The 19,906-nt window shown below is 40.0% G+C and overlaps 1 protein-coding gene across 4 annotated transcripts in view; it reads right to left on the bottom strand.

Annotated features, from left to right (window-relative positions):
• Window positions 1-1,072: 1,072 nt before the first annotated feature.
• The window catches only part of fam168a (family with sequence similarity 168 member A), a 29,569-nt gene continuing 10,735 nt past the window's right edge, over window positions 1,073-19,906 (bottom strand). The window contains exons 2-9 of one of the 4 annotated variants that reach the window (XM_046073710.1): window positions 16,706-16,813; window positions 15,944-16,035; window positions 14,623-14,658; window positions 11,863-11,943; window positions 8,644-8,789; window positions 7,639-7,825; window positions 6,671-6,797; window positions 1,073-6,558 (exon numbers count right to left, since the gene is read on the bottom strand). In XM_046073710.1, the coding sequence (XP_045929666.1) occupies window positions 6,685-6,797; window positions 7,639-7,825; window positions 8,644-8,789; window positions 11,863-11,943; window positions 14,623-14,658; window positions 15,944-16,035; window positions 16,706-16,767 (717 nt within the window). In that variant the 5' untranslated portion in view covers window positions 16,768-16,813 and the 3' untranslated portion in view covers window positions 1,073-6,558; window positions 6,671-6,684. The remainder of the gene's footprint in view (window positions 6,559-6,670; window positions 6,798-7,638; window positions 7,826-8,643; window positions 8,790-11,862; window positions 11,944-14,622; window positions 14,659-15,943; window positions 16,036-16,705; window positions 16,814-19,906) is intronic. The other 3 variants (XM_046073713.1, XM_046073711.1, XM_046073714.1) reach the window with 3 other exon arrangements.

Below are 19,906 nucleotides of genomic sequence, written 5' to 3'. Positions count from 1 at the left end.
ATCCACCGGTTCCTGAAACGGGACAGAGAAGCAAAGTCTGCAACATAGATGGGTCATTAAACTTCCCACTAAAACAAAATTTACAATGCACTGGTAAAATGATTTGGGACCATTAAGCTAGTATTGTGCTGGCCCTGAACCTGTTATTTTGTTCTCTTGCAGGTCAGCTGCTAAATTTGACATCTTTTAGGTCAACAAAACAAGTAGATTAATAAAATGGACTCAGTACATCTACAATCCTGGCTAAGGCCCCTGGTTTCTTATTTTTTTTCCCCAAACATCCACTCACTTAATCCCACAAATACTCTCTTCTGCAGTTATGTGTGTATTCTCTTCCTCATAACACATAGAACTGATTTTATATTTTCATGCATTGTTCACATCAATGTTTACCAAATTGCAGTCCTCTTCCTCATGGGCTTTGCAGGTGCATTGCCCTTGTCCAAACCCCCCACAGGCCTACCTTTAAGTTGGAAAATGGAGCATCAGGTGAGTTGAGTTCTTTCTTGGTCTTGAAAACAGTTGTTGACAAACACAATCTCACCACAAATGGATAAGGGTGAGATTTTGTCAACATCACATGGAACTAAAGACATCAGGGGAAAACTCTTAGGAGTTGGTTTACAATGAAAAAGGGATGGGCTCAGTTAGATAGTACATCCAAATTATTTTAATTTCCTTGTTTTTTGCTTTTGATTTCCCTCTCCTACAACAATTCTTGACTTATGACTGATGCAGACCTACAGTCACACCTCTTTAATAGGGCAGGAGTTCTGAGTCAACTTACTAGCCTACAGGTAACTATTCTGTTCATTTTCAGAGAAGCCTGTCCAAACACTTTTGTACTAAAAAAATAAACCGGTATCAGGCTCATCTTAGGAAAACATTCCACAGGTTTTCCACATCAATCTATGTGGGAGCTGTACTGCACATGCAGATATACATGTTTGTTTATTCCTTAGAATAATGGCACAAATCCCAGAGAGCAACTGTTAAGACTAATCAGATAAACTGTACAAGGAAAAAAAAATAAAAAATAATGGGAGCAGAGAGAGAATGTCACAAGACGGTCTTCCTTTTATAGGAAAATTTTAATAGTTATTCAATGTTCTACATTTTACAGTAAATATACAATTACAAACTTGGCTTAGTTATAGTACTAAGATCACTAACTGATCTTTAAAAAAAAAAACAAAACAAAAAAAAAACAACAAAAAAAAAAACAAACGTAAAAAAACAAATTAAAACAGATTTACACTTCATATCACAAGCCTGACGCTGGTCCTTCACTCTGGACCAAATAGCTAACATACAATTCACTTCTCTCAACGCTGAACAGACGTTGGGCTTCTGTTTCAAACACAACCTTACGGTAACAGATATACCATAGCATGTGCAAACTGGGTACCAAACTAAAACTTCCAAAGATGGGGTTGTTCCTAATACTCGATCCAAGGTGGGATAACAAGTATGCTTTTTTTTTGGAAGACAAGGAATTTCCACTTTTTGCATCACATTTAGTGTCAAATTAAACTAAGATATCTCTGACAGATTGAAATTAAAAAGCTGCAGCAGAACATCAAAGACATTTAAGAGCCTACTATTCACTATGATAGTAGTGTTTTAATTTATACTCATGAAAAAAGAACCCTAAGACATAGCAACCGCAAGGCAAAAAAAAAGAAAAAAAAAAGAAAAAGGAGAGTGAGGGGGTAGAGGGAAAATGGAAGGAGAAGAGAGGTGTTGTGAATGTTTCTGGTCACATTTTCACTGTCAAAGTGAAAAGACGCAAGATTAAAATGTAGTGAAAACAAAACAAAAAACCCTGCATAATCCTCATTAAAGTTACCACCTTTCAACATTAAGAAACAGAATGAAAATAAAATGATAAAAGACCCATGATTAAGACAACTTTGCTCACACACATTTCACTTAAGTGCAAATTGAAATCAATGAGGCAAGGAATGGAGTTATGAGGAAGCATTTTCACCACCCTGAAGAAAAAAACAAAACAAAAACCCTGCTCTGTGGGAGTCGTTCATCTTCAGCTATCCGAAATGCTCTGTGGGTCTGCCTCTACTGAGCCCTCCACATTAAAAACAGAATTAGAGTTTTAAAGAGCGTTGGCCCTTAGCCCAGAAAAATACAACTCTCGTATCAATGTTCAAGTTAAAATGATCAAACTCCTATAAGACAAAGTGAAACCATATTTTTGTCTTGCTTAAATTGTATTTCGGGGGGGGGGGGGGGCATTTGGAAAAGGCCACCAAAAATATCTCTGTGCTCATAATGTGACATCTAATTGTGATTCTTTAATGTAAATGACCAATAAATAAAATGATTAATTTATCATTTTGGCTCAAAGCCTTGAAGCCACTTTCAGGCTTTGTTGCTGGCGACATCTAGTGCTTAAAAGGCTCAGTACAGATCTCACAAATGCTAAAAAAATTTACAACAGATTATCACCATTAGTGACACCAATGTAATGACAATCATATAGTTCAATATGACTGCTACTTAGACGGGGTGGTGTTGTTTGCAAAGGTCAGACTGAAAGCACATAAAGGCCAAAAAACATGAGACTGTGAGAGCAGAGAGTTAAAGGTCAAAGAGGACATGAGACAGAGCAGAACATATGATCTGACATCATTTTGCATTCCTGAATGTAATAAAACTAAATGTTTGAATAGTTAGAAGGATGCAAAATGGCCTCTGAAGAGAGTTGTGGCACAAAATAAAAATAGGACAAACACGGAGGACAAAGTAAGAAGGATAAATAGGAGACGGGCGATATGCATTAACAACAATGTGGGGAAATAGGACAGCAATAGGGAAACACAGATTCACAGGAAGCTTGACATAACAAGTACTCAGAATTCACCAGTTACTTAGAAGAAAACTAATATTTATTGAACAAACGGTGGTGAAATATGGCACAGAACAAAGGGCGTGGAGGCTGCGGGTTCTTATCATTGCACCCCTCAGAACAGAAATGGACAGCGAAGATGGCTTCCAAAAGAGATGTTAACCTTTTTCCAGTCAACCAAAAAAAGGCTATCCATTTCAGTTCCATCATTGATCCTCTGCTTCCTCAAGGTCTGTAAATTCAGGAGACAATTACAAGAATGTGGGAATTCGGTGACAACCCCCCCCATCCTAAGTTTATTTACTAGACCTTGCCTTAACTTCTCCTCCCCCTTCAGTGACAGATATGTAGAGGACAGAGATGCAGAAGAGGTTTTAAAAAACAAATTATTAAAAGCACAAACAGTAGCTGCCACACTGACGCAACCATGCTTAGCTAGAAATACATTACTGTACCACTTGCTGTATAAATATACTGCATTTTTTTTTTTTTTAAGTTAGAGATCCAATGCTATATTGAAATACACCTGAATATTATGCATACCCATTATGCTCAATTCACCAGAGGGAAAGAAGAAGAAAATAAACAAAACAAAAACAACACAAGATTTAATTGAGAAATACTGACAGAAGTAGTGGTTGGTTAAATAAATCCTAATGACAAGTAACATTGCTGCTGTCGCAAGAAAAGCCCAGTTTCTGCATCTTTTCAGTTTTACTGGCTCGAATCAAAATTTACAAGATCCTTACAGTGGGAACATTTCATGACCCTCCCGCCGATAACATCCACTTGAGATCTTCAAAAATACAAGGGTCGTTTCTAAAAAGGTCGGCGGTTTTTCATCCGACAGCGGCATTATGTAATTTTCTTGAGAATTTACCTACTAGTGTACAAACATCTGGACTAAGAATACCTCAAACACTCGACCTTATTTGTTTTATTTTTAATTACAATATAAATTGCTTCTTCCTCCCTCCTGCACTACAAAGCCTAGGTACCTGTTACTTAGCATTAAATTATAGTCAATAAGTTTATTTTTTTTGTCTTCTGTTGTGCAATATTTCCTCACAAAGTTATTCAATACCCAAATTCTTGATATGTTCTACTCTTCTTAGCGGTAACTGTAATAATTATTGAATGGAGGCTGCATACAGAGCCTGTAATCCATATTTAGAGATTACAACAATAAGCATTCTTTTTTAAAAAATCAATTCAAAACGCTGATAAAATAATTACTGTGTTAACAGTTGGAGGCATTCCCTCTTATTTTATTGCAATATCAAACCACTTCATCTACATACCTGCTCAGTAAATGCTTTTAGTTATACCAATCTGTAACTCTACAGATCATGAAGTAGTGATTTGAGTCTTTCTTTTGTAAATCCTGAAAAATACCACAGGCCTCACCTTAATATTAAATCCCACCACCACTACTCGCTGTGTTCATAGTGTTTGATTAAGATGGGCCATCCTACTGTGGATGTGAATGCCTTTGCATTTACAAGTATAAGCATAAAAAGGCAACGGAAAATGACTTAATATGGTCCATGTGTCATTGGCTCAAATATTATCCTCATTTAATGACAATTTTCATAAAAGTCAAGGTTTACGCTGGATTTTTAAAAATGGAGAAAATTGTTTAACAAGCAGGTCAGTAAAAGCCGATGTGTAAATCTCCAACGCTTGCGGAAAAAAGCACAGTCAACTAATGGATGATTCTTTTCTCATGAAAACTACTGAAAGTCTAAAAAGCCTCCCATCGGCTCCTCGAGGGCAAGCTGGACCGCCAACTGGACTGGACTAGTTTTAAAACTGACACTGCATCATCACAGCTCTGCACACTTGCTAATAATCTTAAAGTGTTGTAGCCATGAACACTAGAACCAGCACTTTTTGAATGACAGTCTTCTCATTTTGCTCTTGCAATTCACATGGGAAAACCCACTAAAGTTAAAATTTTGACTCAAATTCTGAGAATAACAAAGCCCTAACGGCATGGACCAGGTGTGTACACATTACAGCCTTCTGATTGTTCACAATTCATTTCTAAATGTGGTGCGCAGCCATCCGTGCCACTGGTTTGGTCTTATCAGCACTCTCAGCACTGTGGAATGGACTAGTGTATCAAATCCTATCCATGAATCGGCACAGTTGTTAGACTGGTCCATTAATAACTGTTTACTCAAGAGCCTGGGTGTTCTGTCTGTTGAGTGTTTGGTTTTAAATCCTCGCCTGGACAAAGGAAGAAGAAGGAGATGATATAATCGCAGTGACAAGTCAATGTACAACACATGTGCTCAGCAATGTGCTTGTGCATTCTCCTGCAGGGGAGCAGCCACAAACTCGCATGTCTTGTACCTTGAAATGAAATGACCGACCGTGAATATGTGATCTCTTTCTCCTTCCCTGTCGTCTGCTCTCCCCGTCTTGTCCTGCACTCCACTTCTAGTGCCAACACAATCCCTTTAAACTCCTTCTCTGCTGCCTGCCATGCACACACCTAGAAATACATGTTGTGTGTGTGTGTGCGCTTGTGTGTTGATCAGTAACAACATAACTGGAGGTAAGTGCCACTAAGTGATCATGTATTTTTCAACACACTACAGGAGCCCCTGTGTGTGTGTGTGTGTGTGTGTGTGTGTGTGTGTGTGTGTGTGTGTGTGTGTGTGTGTGTGAGAGTGAGTGTGTGTGTGAGAGAGTGAGTGTGTGTGTGAGAGAGTGAGTGTGTGTGTGAGAGAGAGAGAAAGTGTGCACGGCCACCAATGCTGTTGACGCCGTTATTATAAATATCCTTACATTTTCTAAATGTACTGACCTATGCTAAGGTTAAGATGTCGACAGTGTCACAACATAGTAGCCTGCATAGTATTTAGCATGAAGTATGTTTTCTTAGTTCTGTACTATCCACTATGCTAACGTGTACACAGAGGAACACGCAGCAGATGGGTAATGGGTCTGTAAGTGCTCTGCCCATAGTGACATAGCACTCACACGGAGACGTTAACGACAGGGATGGTGGACTTACTACTGCTGGACAGACAGTTACGCGCTGGAAGACGAGTGAGATTACAGAAACAAAGCGGATAAAAAAAGGATGACGAGGAAGGAAGAACAAAAAGGGAAAAGGGGGAAAAAGTCCACAGAAAAGTTTAAGTAATTCAGTTGCGTGTGGTAAAAGAGTGTTAAGAAAATTAAATAACCCGAAAAGCAAATCTCCTAATTATGTTAAAACCCTGTGCTGATATCTAGTCATTAGAAAAGTTGGCAGCATAAGTCAATAAGTCTTCGTAGTGACCGATAGAGATGATAATGAGGAGTAAGTGCCCAATATTTTCCAGCCAACTGAGCAGCAGCAGGAAGGACCACACACACCAGCACAACAATGAAACAGGAGCAACTGACGCCGTGATTGGTCAAGAGTCCTTCTGGAGTTCCAATGACAGATACAGCAAAGGAAAGTGAGGAAATAAAATAACCATACAAAATAAGGTAATGACTGCTTGGCAAATGAACAAAATAAAAAATAAAAGCAGCTTTTGGAAAAATGTAAAAGAATGTCGCATAATAACAATAATAGTAAAGTGGCTGTTGCACTTTAGTTTTGTTCTTGCAGACAGGTGCCGAGTCCCCATGGTTACCAGTGGGAGCCCGTGTAAGATTTGAGCAGTTGCATACGATGGTGGACTCCAGATCTGGTGGGAAAGATGAGCAGAAAGTGCACATTGGTGAGAGACTATAGCCCGCCACTGACCTCCGAGGAAAAGAGGTGGGGAGTGGGGGGAGAAGAGGAGGGCAGACACTCACATGATGGGTGGGCTCTACCAGTGAGGCGGTACGTAGCTGTACCCAGGTGTCCCTTGGGGCCTGTAGGTTGGCACAGTAACTGGGTGTCCTCCAATCTGGGCGTGCTGGGGCGTTGTCAGCAAGGTCCCTACAGGAATTTAACGACACCATTCATGAGTCATTTATGAATCCATCTGCTCAACAGCTATGAAGGCTTGGTTTGTCCCTTCTCTTCTGTTATTAAGTTGCTGTAGTTGTACATGACTTGCATGTTATGTCAGCATTTTGATATAATGAAAATGTTCCATGCTATTATTGTAGATCATTCAAGCATTTTGCCATATTTCCCCCTGTTTTTGTTAAGCATCTTAGCAGCTGTGACTACTTATTATTATAAAACACTTATTTACCTACCGTGTAACCCTGAAGGATGCCAACTAAATAACTGAACGAATGTAAGAAATAAATATAAACTACGGCTGCAACTAACCAGAGCCCATGATGACAGCTTAAAATGTTTTGGCCGACCAACACTCCAAAACCCAAACATATCCACAAGACCATCATGGAAGATGAAGAAAACCAGCATATATTCATATTTGAGATCCTGGAACCAAAGATCATTTGCTTAAAAATTATTAATTAGTGATCACAACAGTTGCCAATGATTTTTCTGTCGATCACCTGACCAGTTAATCGTCTTAACTGTAATTTATACCCTGATGTTTTGTGATATACAGCCCTGACCCTGTCAAGCGCATCAAATCTATGAAATATGCAAGCCAAAACAAGGACACACACACACAGTAAACAAGATTAAAAAAACATGTCTGTGCAAGTGCAAGAAAACAATCTCCTGCATAAATAAATGCCCTAAAACCACAGATTACAGTTGTGAGAGAACAGTCAAGACGTCACTGCCTTTAGCCAACGTGTCATGGCTGAAAATCAAAAATAAACAATTTTTGAGTCAGTGGTTCTGCTCTTACCTGCGCTCATGGCCATGGTTGTCCCAGCTACCATCCCCATGGCAGCCATGCCATTGTTGCGCGGAGCAGGTACAGGGACGGGGGCAGGGTAGAGGGCTGTGGAGGGGATGCTGTTAGGCTGCACCACGGTGGTGTGATGGATCACATGTGGCTGAGCCGCATACACTGGCTGGGTATAGTATGCTCCCTGTCATGATTAACAAAGGAAACGGCTGGTGAGGCTCAGTGCGTCTGTCTGTATAAAAGCTAATTATAAAATTTTTTCAAATGTTTATTTTATTTCAAGGATGTCTAAGAAGGTTTAACTATACTCATTTCCCACTGCAGGAACAAGAGAAGTAGGCAGAAATCACTTTACAGATACTACATTACTCTCTCTCATTAACCATTTCTCTTCCTGTTTCCGCACTTTTCAAAAACATCCACTTTACCATTAAAAAAAGACCCACAGCACCAAATTACAAAAGAACAAATTGATGGCTCTATTGTCGACTTGTCTTGCTCAACTGAATCTCAAACAAAGCTGGTGCTTTTTAATAGGTTGTCAGTCTAATTTGCCCAATCTCCAGGGTTTTTCTCTGGAAGCAAGAATGTGTTCAAATGGATTTTCAGGCCCCAATTCTGTTTGGGAGTTTAGTTTCTGCAGCTCCTCGAGACTCTTAGTCAAATTGAGTCATTGTATGAATCAAATTAACATTGAAACAAGCAACACAAAACAACCCATCAGTTAAATTCAAAGAATTCTACATTCTTAATTAAACCACAGTGCTGCTGCACAGATAATGGGCCATTTGGTGTTGCATTTGTAAAATTGCTTCACCCTATTGTATCAATATGCTGTGGCGTAATGTATTCAACCAACTAAACAATGTGAGCATATTTACTTAAGTGATTAAGTTAAATGGCACGGCCAACCGAACAGATGTGATACAATGAATCTGATCGACATTTTTCAGTAGCAGAGTGCAGAGCGTCTGCACTAATGTTGTCAAATCAATATCTTACCTGTGCGTACAGGTTCTGCTGAGGGTAGGCACTGCGGATGGGGTACATAGCTGTTGGGTATGGGGTGGGGGTCGGGGTGTAGGGAGGGGGAGCGCCATTTGACTGAGTGGGGGGAACTTTGTATGGGGTGCCTGCTGAAGTATATCCTAAAAACAGTCAAAAGAAAAAAGAGGAGAGAAAGGAGGGAGGACTTAGACATGTGTTAGATCAGAGCAATCCATTACTTTTTTCATTTTTGTTTTCTTAAACCGGCTTGTCACAAACTGATGTTTTTGGCCACAGTGCAACAAGCTGTGAACACAAAACTGACATTACATTTTAAGCAGATATTTCACTCTCAACCAACTCCTGGGGAAAACATTTGTCTCTAGCTGCTAATGAATGCCGGCTGCTAAATGGGAGTGTTGGCTGCAGTTCCTTGTATTATGGGAAATATAATATTGTTTCCGACAATTTATTGGCATTAAAAAAAGGCATTTTCACCATTTTCTGATGCATTTTAGACCTCTGGAGAAACTAACTGGGAGATGAATAGATAATGACAATAAACAATAGTTGTAGCCCCATTCAAATGTTTGTTCTAGTTTTTGCATTTCCTACAAAATCCACCAGATGGGGGTCTGGTGCTTTCTTTTTATGGGTCTTAGGTCTCAAAACAATACAGCCAAGGGGTTTATGAGTCTTAAAAAGCCTCATTTATACACATACTCAGTATACACGATAGTTGTAGCATTTGTGTTGTTTACTGCTAAAGAGAGCATTTGTGTTGTTTACTGCTAAAGAGAGCATTTGTGGAGTCCATGCCTATGGAGCATATTCAACTTTTCCCAGACCATATATAGTCAAGCCACATACCAACCTTAGTGGCACAGGGGGAAAAAACCCATCTAGCATGTTCTAACTGAGACTACATCAAAGAGTTGAAACGCGTGAGATCTACAGGGCGAAGTAAGGGCATCTGGTTCAGAACACTGCATTCATGTCTGCTATTAAGTGGCCTCTGCTCTGTGGGGTGCAGTAGCTCTGAACTGCCACTCGGAGGAGCCTGAAGGTCAAACATGCTACTAGCTAGTTGCTGCTGCTGAGCTTATGAAAGCGCTTCTCTTGCACAAGGACAAGGGAACAAAGAGATGCTGGAGCTGCTGTGTGTGTCTAAAAGCGCGTGTGTGTCTGTGTGTGTGCATATCCTCACACACATTCTTTTCTCTAACATGGATACAGGACATTAGAGAACAATGGTGTGTGACAATTACACAAAAGCCCTGCTGATAGGAAACAGTTTGTCTATTCAGTGGTCTTAAGAAATAATGACATTGACCAAGACACGTCTGTAATCAGACCACAGCTGGCTTGTCTGCAGGTTGATGTTTGTCTAGGACACAAAATCTAAAGACTTCACCACACATTAAGCACTGAGGAATGCATAGAAAGAAATCTGTGCCGCTGCTGATTCAAACAGCGGCCTCAATAATAAGGTTCACGTCTTTTGTTGGAACAAAAGCAGGGCGAGCTTTGCCAAAGCGTACCTGCTATTTTGTTAGACTTCCAAAAGATAAAAACCAAAGTGGGGGAGGGGACGAGAGGAGAAGGGCTTCAAAAGCATCAGATGAAATCTAAAAATCCATCCTGTCTGGGTAAGACACTTCAAATTCAAGAGAATAGCAAATGATTCAAGTGGGTATTTGCCCCCCATGTTTGGAAAAGGCTATCTTATCTATTCATAGTAATTAATACTACAAATGTTATTTATTTAGATGATAACCTCCCTAATGTCTGCAAAACAGACATTTATCAGTTTTCAGAGATTCTCAAACACACACTCTTCATTGTTCTTTTCATGGTTTTTACTACTTTTTTTTTTTTAATACACGATCCCTCTGTCTGGAAGCACCTACAAATCATCTCTAAAGTAATGAATTTGAAAATAACTAATAAAGCAAATAACTGTATAGTCCAAAAAAATTAAATAAAATTCCAGCATTGTATGAATAAGGGGTGAATCCACACTGGGTCATTCCAATGTTTCTGGAAGATCTCGTATCGTACTGGACCCAGTCTGGGTTTCTAGGCTGAAAAGTTAAAGTCACACTAAACTATCTACATCTTTACAGACACACCATATCTGGAAAGCAGTGAGACAACTGTTATTCCCATCTGCTATGGGGACCAGACATTGAACCCCAGCAGAGTACGTATCTGCTGCTATAAGGCCACCGGCAGCTGTTACTGGCTAGCTTCCCATTCCTTCACCATCCATGCCCTTAAGGCTGGGATCACCACTCTAAAGGACTTTCTGATTGCTCAAAATAAACTGAAATGATGAAACACATTTTAAAGCACGAGTGACTGTGGTATTACATCAATTTTCTAGGCAGCCATTTATTCACAACAAAGTGTGAATCAGAACTAACTCAGACAATTATTAAAAATGTGGCAAAATAAATAATTATTTTTTAGGTTGCGTGTGCATAATAAACACATAAATTCAGTGCAGCTCTATAGTGCCGCAGCAATAACAGATCACTGGACTTTGAAATTTCCATCAGTGCGTAATTTATTCAGCACATTAAACCTTATCCCAGCCTTAATATAAACACTAACTTTAATTTCACATCAACACATTACTGTGTGAATTGAATGATTACTCAAAAGCAAGATTGACATATTTCTAAAAAGTATTCATGATAAATTGGTTGTTGAAGGTTCTTCACTTTTTACATCGTTATTTCAAAAAAATAGTATTATATACTAGTAAGTATTTCAGCAGACTTTGTGATCAGCTCTGGCCTCACATTCCCAATTAATAATTTCTTACTGGAGGTAGAATCTGAAGTAAATCCCTACTAAACTTGATGATGGTTATATTATTGTTGTCTTTAGCTATTGGCTCATGAAAAATAATTTCTTTCTCAATGGGAGCCACACAATAAAAATTTTTGGCTCTGACCGCAACATTTGTTATTGCTGTATAATTCTTTCCTTATGTTGTAATTGTGCTGTATGTGCCCCCCATAAAACTTCAATGTCTCTCCACTCTGCCATCTTTGTGGTGTTTATCCCAGATTTGTTTTCCTTGAAAAATGACAAACATCCCACTAATTAATACCCCAAGATATTTGAGTAAACCTACAGCAATTTTAAAAGCAAGACATTACCTTGTTAAATATACACAAAGTCATCAAATGGTCTGTGTGTGTGTGTGTGTGTGTTGGTACTCACCTGGTGGATACCCAGGACTGCCTGTTTGATAAAGGTTGGGTGTATAGGTGGGAGCTGCGGCAGGATACCCTCCTGGATAGCCTGTAGGACATCACAGACGAGAGAGAAAATATAAGAAACCATAGTTTATCAAAGAGAGGGCCACACACAACAAAGACACGCACACACACACACACACACACACGTAGGGCAGTATTTGGTTTGGAGCAGGATGTGCACAGATGGCGCTCATTAAAAAAAAATGTCTGCACCAATAACTCAGTCGGCTGAATGCGTCTTACATACAGACGAGACACACCTGCCAATATGGTGGGGGAGGAGATAAATTCAGAAACATTAGCAATGCACGCAGACACGTGCATGGGGGGGGGGGGGGCCCGCACACACACCACACTCTTGTGCGTCACCAATTACACATCTTGCAAACAAAGCAGATTTTGACCTGAGAGAAAGCTTTCACTGATTAAAAAAAAAAAAAAGGTGCAAGTTCGACAGAGCGAGACAAAGAGGGAGGAAGAGAAGAGAAAAGCAGGAGAGTTAAGAGACAGTATGTAAGTGAGAGAGGTGCTGCTCACTGCTCGCTATTATTGGCAGTCAATCTCACAGACTGTTCTGTAGCTTTGCGCCGTTGCTATATCTAGCTTTGGCTGCTGCTGAAGGTTGAGCCGCAGTCAGATGGAACAGGTCTAATAAATGTCCGCATCAATCTACACTGCAGCAGAGTCTGCGGGCTGTGATGGTTAAATAATCTGTATCTCTATAAATTCACTGTGTTATTGGTGATATTTATATTACAATTGAATGGTCAAACAGAGAATTAGTTGGCAATTGCTGTTTTTATCCGTTTTATATAATTGTAAATTGAATATCTTTAGCTTATTGGACTTTGTTTTTTGATCATGGCAGGAATAAGCTGCAGCCCTAAGTATAATGTTTGTGACTTGCGAATGAGACAGCTGAGTCTTTAACATTAACTCATCTAGTGATTTCTCAATTGGAAAAAAAACACTTAAGTATCATCTTAGTTGAACAGCTGCAGCACTGCATGGTTCAAAAGATTTTGAACAAAATGTCTGGTGGCTTGTTCAATCTATCATAGCACTGATCCAAAGCCATTAAATTATACAACAGCACACCAGATGTTGTTACAGTCCTAAAAAACAGTGATTAACAAGATGTCTAGGTTTGATACTAAATAGCTAAAGTGAGGGGCAATTATGACTACTGCTCCTTAGAAGTGAAAACATTTGCATTTTGACAATGCTTACTTATTGACAAAGAAAAATGTCAATACTACATAAATGAAATAACACCTAGCAAACGTTTGTACGTATCCTTACCTCACAAAATGTCATTGTTAGCTTATTTATATAAGAAGTCAAGTTGTGTTTGTTTCACATATGATAACATCCTGCAGCATTTTTTCACATTTATCTCACAAGTTGACCGGAGTAGCATTTAACATCTTAAATTAGTGTTGCAAGATTGGTGAGTTTAACAGGTGAACTTGGGGTGACAGTTCACCATGGGTAATGTTGCCAGCTAGCTTGTAACTACTGTATTCACACCTGGTTGAGTCTACAGAACCATGAAAAAGATACAGAATGAGTATCTGGTTGGAGAGAGTCTATTACTCCTAGACCCAGTTTACAAAGAAACCCAATTCATATTTTTCAGTCACGCGACATATGCGGTGACCTGGAGGGCAAAACAACAGCCCAACATAGCGGCTCACACCGCGACTTCCCCGTAGAGACGCCGCAAAATCAGTAAAAATTTTATTTGGATCACCTTTCAACTTACAAGAAAAAGAAAGATATTACAAGTGTTGGGCATATCCGATTGATAACGTTACAGCATACGCTGCTGCATTTCTACCGTTAAAAACCGCCCAGTCCCTGCCACCGCTCAGACTGCGCTAATGTTTAATTTTACCTTCTGGGTAAATCCCTCACCTAACACAGCCCAGGCTTGTCTCCTCGATTAGTAAATCCGAAAGCACAACAATCATCCAGCATTTTGGCAACGCAAAAAGTAACAAACTCAAAGTAACAGTGTATCACTTGCATATTGGTTGCATATCTTTTTGCCCTCAAAGGGAGCGTTTTCATTGGAATGTGACGTTACGTGAAAACTATGAAAAATATAATTTTACTCAATATTGAGATATACTGAAATATGTGAACAAACCAAGTAAAACAGCCTGTTCCTGAAGCACATTTTGTTAAAACTCACTGAATTTGTCTAAATTCAAACTAAAACTGAATATACAACAACGATATTTTACTACAGCTCTCTCTCTGTTACATTATTCCTGGTTGTGCCTGCTGCTATCCATGAGTGCAGTTAAGATATAATCGGGGTTCATTTTCTTATATTCAGAAGAGGTCATTTAGCATCGGTCAGATTTGCACATGAAAATCAACCTTCATGGGCCATTTCATCATTTAAATCAGTCTGTGTGCATGTTTTCACATCAACGGACACACGCGACATGGACTGCTTACTAACTGACACTCAGGGGAAAAGGATAAGTCCCTGCCAGGAAATAATCCCTGAAAAACATGCCGTTTCTCAGATTTTGTCACATGTATAGTCCTTCTAGTTTACATGCAAATGTAAACTAAACAGAGAGTGAAAGCACATCACTGTAAGCTACACCCATACTCTCATTTTACTGCATCAAATATACTTGTTAAAATACATGTGCAAACTTGGTGGTGAATGCAGGAATGATGAATGTTTAGATTATGTAGTCACCTTTGACCAGCAGTTCTTCTGGAAAACAAACAAACCCTACAGCATATTCAAAGAGATGGAGAGAAGGGAACCGAGTGTGAAGAGTGAGGAACATATCAACAAAAGCACAGAGTAGCTGGTAAAATGACATCATGGAGCCGTCAAATTATCCCAGCTTCATGCTTCTGCATCAGGTTAAAAAAGATGAAAGTTAATTGTCTTTTGCAGCATAATACAGTGTGGCGGAACAAATCTAACCAGCTGACTTGGATGTCAAAATGTGTAGCTGATGTGTGAAATGCACACAAGCTTTTCTCTGGCTTTGTCTCAATTATGTGTCTGTTCACAATGTTCAACTTAATGTTAAAAAAGGGAGCTGTTGTTCTTCTCAAATGGTGTCTTCTGCAAACAGCGAATGTTCACAACGACCCACAACCTCTATATCTGCCACATGACACTGTTCTTCAGAAGAGACTGGCTAGCTCTTTGTCCGAACTCAAGTGCCTGCTGATGGCTTTTTTTTTGACCAATGTTCCTTCCATCTACTTGATCTTAACCTGTTCTTCACCTGCCACACTGAAAGCCTGTGCTGGTGTAAAATTAAAAGCTCCACGATGTTAATTACAATTACTTGCTTGCTTCCTCAGTGGGAGATTTACGTTCTCACCCCAGTCGAGAAAAGGTGTCCTGAACTCTTCTATACTGAAGCACCATATGTTGTTTGTTAGGCTTAAAATCTAAATGCTCTGTTCAAATGCTCACTAAGGACATTTCTTACACATTTTATAGGTCACAAGACATAGTCTGAGGTCCTCCCACAATTTCTGGGTATGATGGTGCTATCAATTTAAAAACACAATACCAACACATTTTGTATCTTGTACGCTAAATGTGCACAAGAATAATGTACATTTAGCACATTTGTTACTGTAGAGTCTGATAGTGCAGCACTACTTGTATATTCCTCTGAGTTTGTGATGTGCTCATTGGGTTCTAAAGGTAGGGCAGTTGACATTTGCGTTGGATTTAACATCCGTTACCAATGGGTTATAGGAAAATAAAATTCTAATTGTGAACAACAGGGTGGCAACGGAGTAGCGCTAAGATGGGGCAAGTAAGCAAATGCCAGAAGAGCTGGATGCATGAAAGAAAGCTAAAACCATAACGCTCTTTGATATTTTCCTACCTGAACAACATTTTTTAAACTTTAAGAAAGTGAAATAAGCTACTACAAACCCAGTTAAGTATCCACTGACTAAAGATTCAGCCGTGTTTATTACTTGCAGCCATCTTTAAAATCATGTTTATATAGGTATAGAGGGTAATAACGTGTTAGCCTTACCTGTAAAGGCCATGTTCTTAGGGTTTCCATATGGGGTGCCAGGCTGAACGGGGCTGTAGACTGGATTCATAGCTGAAGCTAACCTGTTCTTACTGAGGAAGAGAGAAATAGAAAGTGTGGCAGAGAGGGCAGGGGGAGGGATAAGAGAAGACAGAGAGACATAAGCCATGTGAACTGGAAAGAAAATTGTTACGATTATCAAGACAGCACTTATCACGCATTATTCCCAAACTCTGGTTCTTAAGGAGACATCCAGCTGAAGCATTTTGCCAGCATGCGAAAAAAAAAATTCTCACCCTCAAGTAGGCTCAACATAAGCATGTATTTAAAAACACAGAGTGCTGGGATAAAAAACAAGGAGGCATGGATCCTCTGAAAATAATGGTTTGGTTTCCTGTGTGGCATTAAATAAAGCCAGCCAATTGCTGTACATCTGCCTTATTTACCGCACCAATAACGGCAGGGCAAGCTCTACCAGCTTGGTTTCCACTACAGGACTGAATGGAGGAGTGGCCGCTAAAAACGTTAAGGTGCTGGAAATGGCTGGGTGTGAAGGTGCCTAATAACAGAGCCATTTATGTGATATCTCCCATAAGGCAACTTTCCCCACGGGTCTCAGTGTAGACGAAAAGACCTCCTCGGTTATTTCAAACCTTCTTACCTGGACACGGGCATGGGAAATTGTGTACACGTGTGTGTGTGTGTGTGTGTGTGTGTGTGTGTGTGAGTGAGTGTGAGTGTGTGTGCATGCGTGTCCCGTACCTCTTGTGCGTGTCTGGTTGATACATGAAACTGAATTTGTCTGTGGGATGCCCGCTCGCCATTCTTGCTGTATGCAAATGAGGAAGGAGTGGAAGTGGATATGCAAATCTGAAATTAAAACAGCGAGAGGTCATGATTACAACGAACACAGGAAAAGGCAAAAATAAATGAAAGAAAGAAAAACAAAAAAAAAAAAACAAACAGCAAAAAGCAAGCACCAGTGCAACAGCAAATGATTAGTGACAGCAGCAAGGGGGAGAGGGGGGTGTTTGAGTGAGTGGTCGTGGTACCTGCCGTGTCTTTAGCCATCAATAAATGCATTAATAACAGTTCTAAATACAAAACAGTGCATGGATAAAACTATTTAGAGAGAGAAACAGACCGTCTTTGCCTCTATTTTGTGCACAAAATCTTTTACACCAGCAGTTGTTTATATGTGTGTAGAGACAACAAGCGGTTTTAGCTGTACTGGTGGATAAAAAAGCCTTGAGGTATTTTATTCCTTCTTGTGTACGTAGATCCTATATGATGTGTGTACGTCCAAGAGAAAGTGAGGCATGAGTATGAGTGTGTGTGTGTGTATATATATATTTATATGTGATGTGCTGTACGGAGCATTCAATACAAGCAGCAAAGCAAACATTGAGACAGCCAAATGAAAAAAGCACAAAACACCCAGTGAAGGAGAGTGACTGAGAGCAAAAAAACCCCCAGGAGAACAAAATATAGCTAGGCCGAGTCTTGCACCAAGCCATGAGTAAGCATGATCCAGTGTGCGCATGAGCCAGAACCACAAGAGCATTGCACAAACACAGAGCGGGACAGGTGCGGAATAAATAAAGAGGAAAGAGAGCGTGTGTATGTGTGAGCAGCGTTTGAGTTCATCTGTATCTTGTGTTGTTTTTCACCCCCTGTTTCTGAGAGCAATGGGGCCCGGGTATGTGATGTAATGCTCGGGCCAGTTCGTTCTGGTTTTTGTGTGTTGTTCTGTCGTGCGCTGTGTAGAAGACTGCGTAAAATATGTTGTGGCAAGCTCTCTGCGCACGGCACATCACCCACCCATTCACCATGTACAGACTGTCAAAACTCATTTCCCCAAATTCTGCTTCCTGTAGATATGTATATTTGTGAAATGGATTGTAAAACGCACATTTCCAACTTAAATCTGACCGATCCATCCTGGGCTTGTGCTTCATGGCCAGTTAACAAAATCCCTTAGATGATTGTAGCTTCACTGTCATAATTCCTGGGCATACACTGCACTGTGGCGATGCCAAACAGCACCAAGTGACACTTCAAATTAGGCAAGGAAGCATTTCAGCGCTTCGTCCAGGGACACTGACGTCAAACCGCCCAAGGACACTTGACAACTGAATGGTGCACAAATGCATGGGTGCAGTTGCTTTTGAGTTGTTTTGAGTTGAATTCCTTGAAACCCACATATGCACCCCCCCAAAAATTTACAAAAAAAAAAAAAAAAAAAATGTACGTTTGTGGGTGTGTAAGAATATCAAGAGTGGTGATGTAAATGTTCCGTATTTGTATAGCGCCTTTCTAGTCTTTTCGACCACTCAAAGTGCTTTTACACTACATCGCACAATTCATCCACTGAGCCTAAGTGTTCAAACAGAAACTGACATTTCACATACATTCATACACTGGTGGAACACCGGGGCAATTCGAGGTTCAGTATCTTCGACGTGCAGCCTGGAGGAGCCGGGGCTTGAACCGTCAACCTTCCGATTAACGGCCAACCTGCTCTAACTCCGAGCCACAGCCAACCCCTGTTGATCTTTTCTCATATTCATAACAAAGGAATGTCCCTGGGGAATTGATTAACCTATCGCTAAAAACATCTCGCACTATGCTCCGCATTAAATTACTATATCTCCTACGCTTAAATTCCTTCATCTAGAGCTCATTTGCCTCCCACCTTTCATTCCTCTCTGCTGCTCTTCTTTGTTCAATTTATCATTATATTTCTCCACCTCAGTTAATCACGGTCTCTCACGGCAAACGTTTGATTATAAATAGATTAAATTTCAAATTCAACATAGTCTTGTTTTTTTGCATTACGGTCCTTGCGGAAATCGACTTGGAGGCAAACGTGAGCATGCCAACACACCAAAACGCTAACATGCTGTTTAGAAGGTATAATGTCTGACATGTTCACAGTCTTAGTTTTGCTCGTTAACATGCTAACAATTGCTCTTTGGCACTAAACACAAAGTACAGATTATGCTGATGGGAATGTCAGCATTTATTCATATACAGTGTTGAATAAATTAAAATTTGAAAAAAAATGATGATGCTAGATTTATTGAGGGATCACCAAAGTTACTTTGATACATGTTGACGGGAACATGAATGTCTGCACCAAGTTTCATAGCAAACCATCCAATAGCTGTCAAAACATTTCACTTAAAACCACAAATGTGAACCTGCTGGTCGTGCAAGGTAAGTCAGGGGACCATGAATCTCTGCAAAAGCATTCATGGCAATCCATCCAATAGTTAAGATTACAAAGATGTTTGAGTCTGGACCAAAGCGGTGGATCGACAGACTGATTGCCATCCCCAAAGCTCATGCCACAAGCATGACTATAAAAAGTTTTTTTGCTATATTTTTAAAACCCACCATCATTGACATAATTTAGGTGAAGACCTATCATTAGATCATAAGACCATTTGCCATTTGTGTGCGTGTAGGCAAAGGTGACCGAAAGTGAATGGGTAAGGCGTGATAAGTAGGAGTGCCTAACCACAACTCGCTTTGTTTTTAGGGGGAGGTGATGATGAGGCGATTCAGGATCTCGGTTCCTAAATAAAGCCCCTTTCTAGCCAGAAGACCTTCGTTTCGACAGACCACTACCCATGATTGTAAAAGGCCAGTCTCCAGAGGACATTCACCATACAGAGACAAAGCGATACATGCAGTACATTTATTTGTAGGAGTGAAAAGGGGCAGAGACGAGTCTACACATTGCCTCCACAGTTTGGAAGCATTTTGGTTGCTTAGGGCATAATTCACATAGAAAAGAACTAAAAATGACACCATACTGTTGGTTGCCTGAAAATGTCAAAAACACATCCACACTTGCTTATAGACTGACACCAGCAAGCTGCTGCTGGGCGCTTGGAGCCAAGGATTTAGGTTGTGTTTTCACAATGAAGTGCAAGCTGATATAAGTTCCCATTTCTG

Source organism: Micropterus dolomieu, linkage group LG17 (assembly GCF_021292245.1).
Source record: "Micropterus dolomieu isolate WLL.071019.BEF.003 ecotype Adirondacks linkage group LG17, ASM2129224v1, whole genome shotgun sequence".
NCBI lineage: Eukaryota > Metazoa > Chordata > Actinopteri > Centrarchiformes > Centrarchidae > Micropterus > Micropterus dolomieu.
This window is presented reverse-complemented; position numbering and strand designations above follow the sequence as displayed.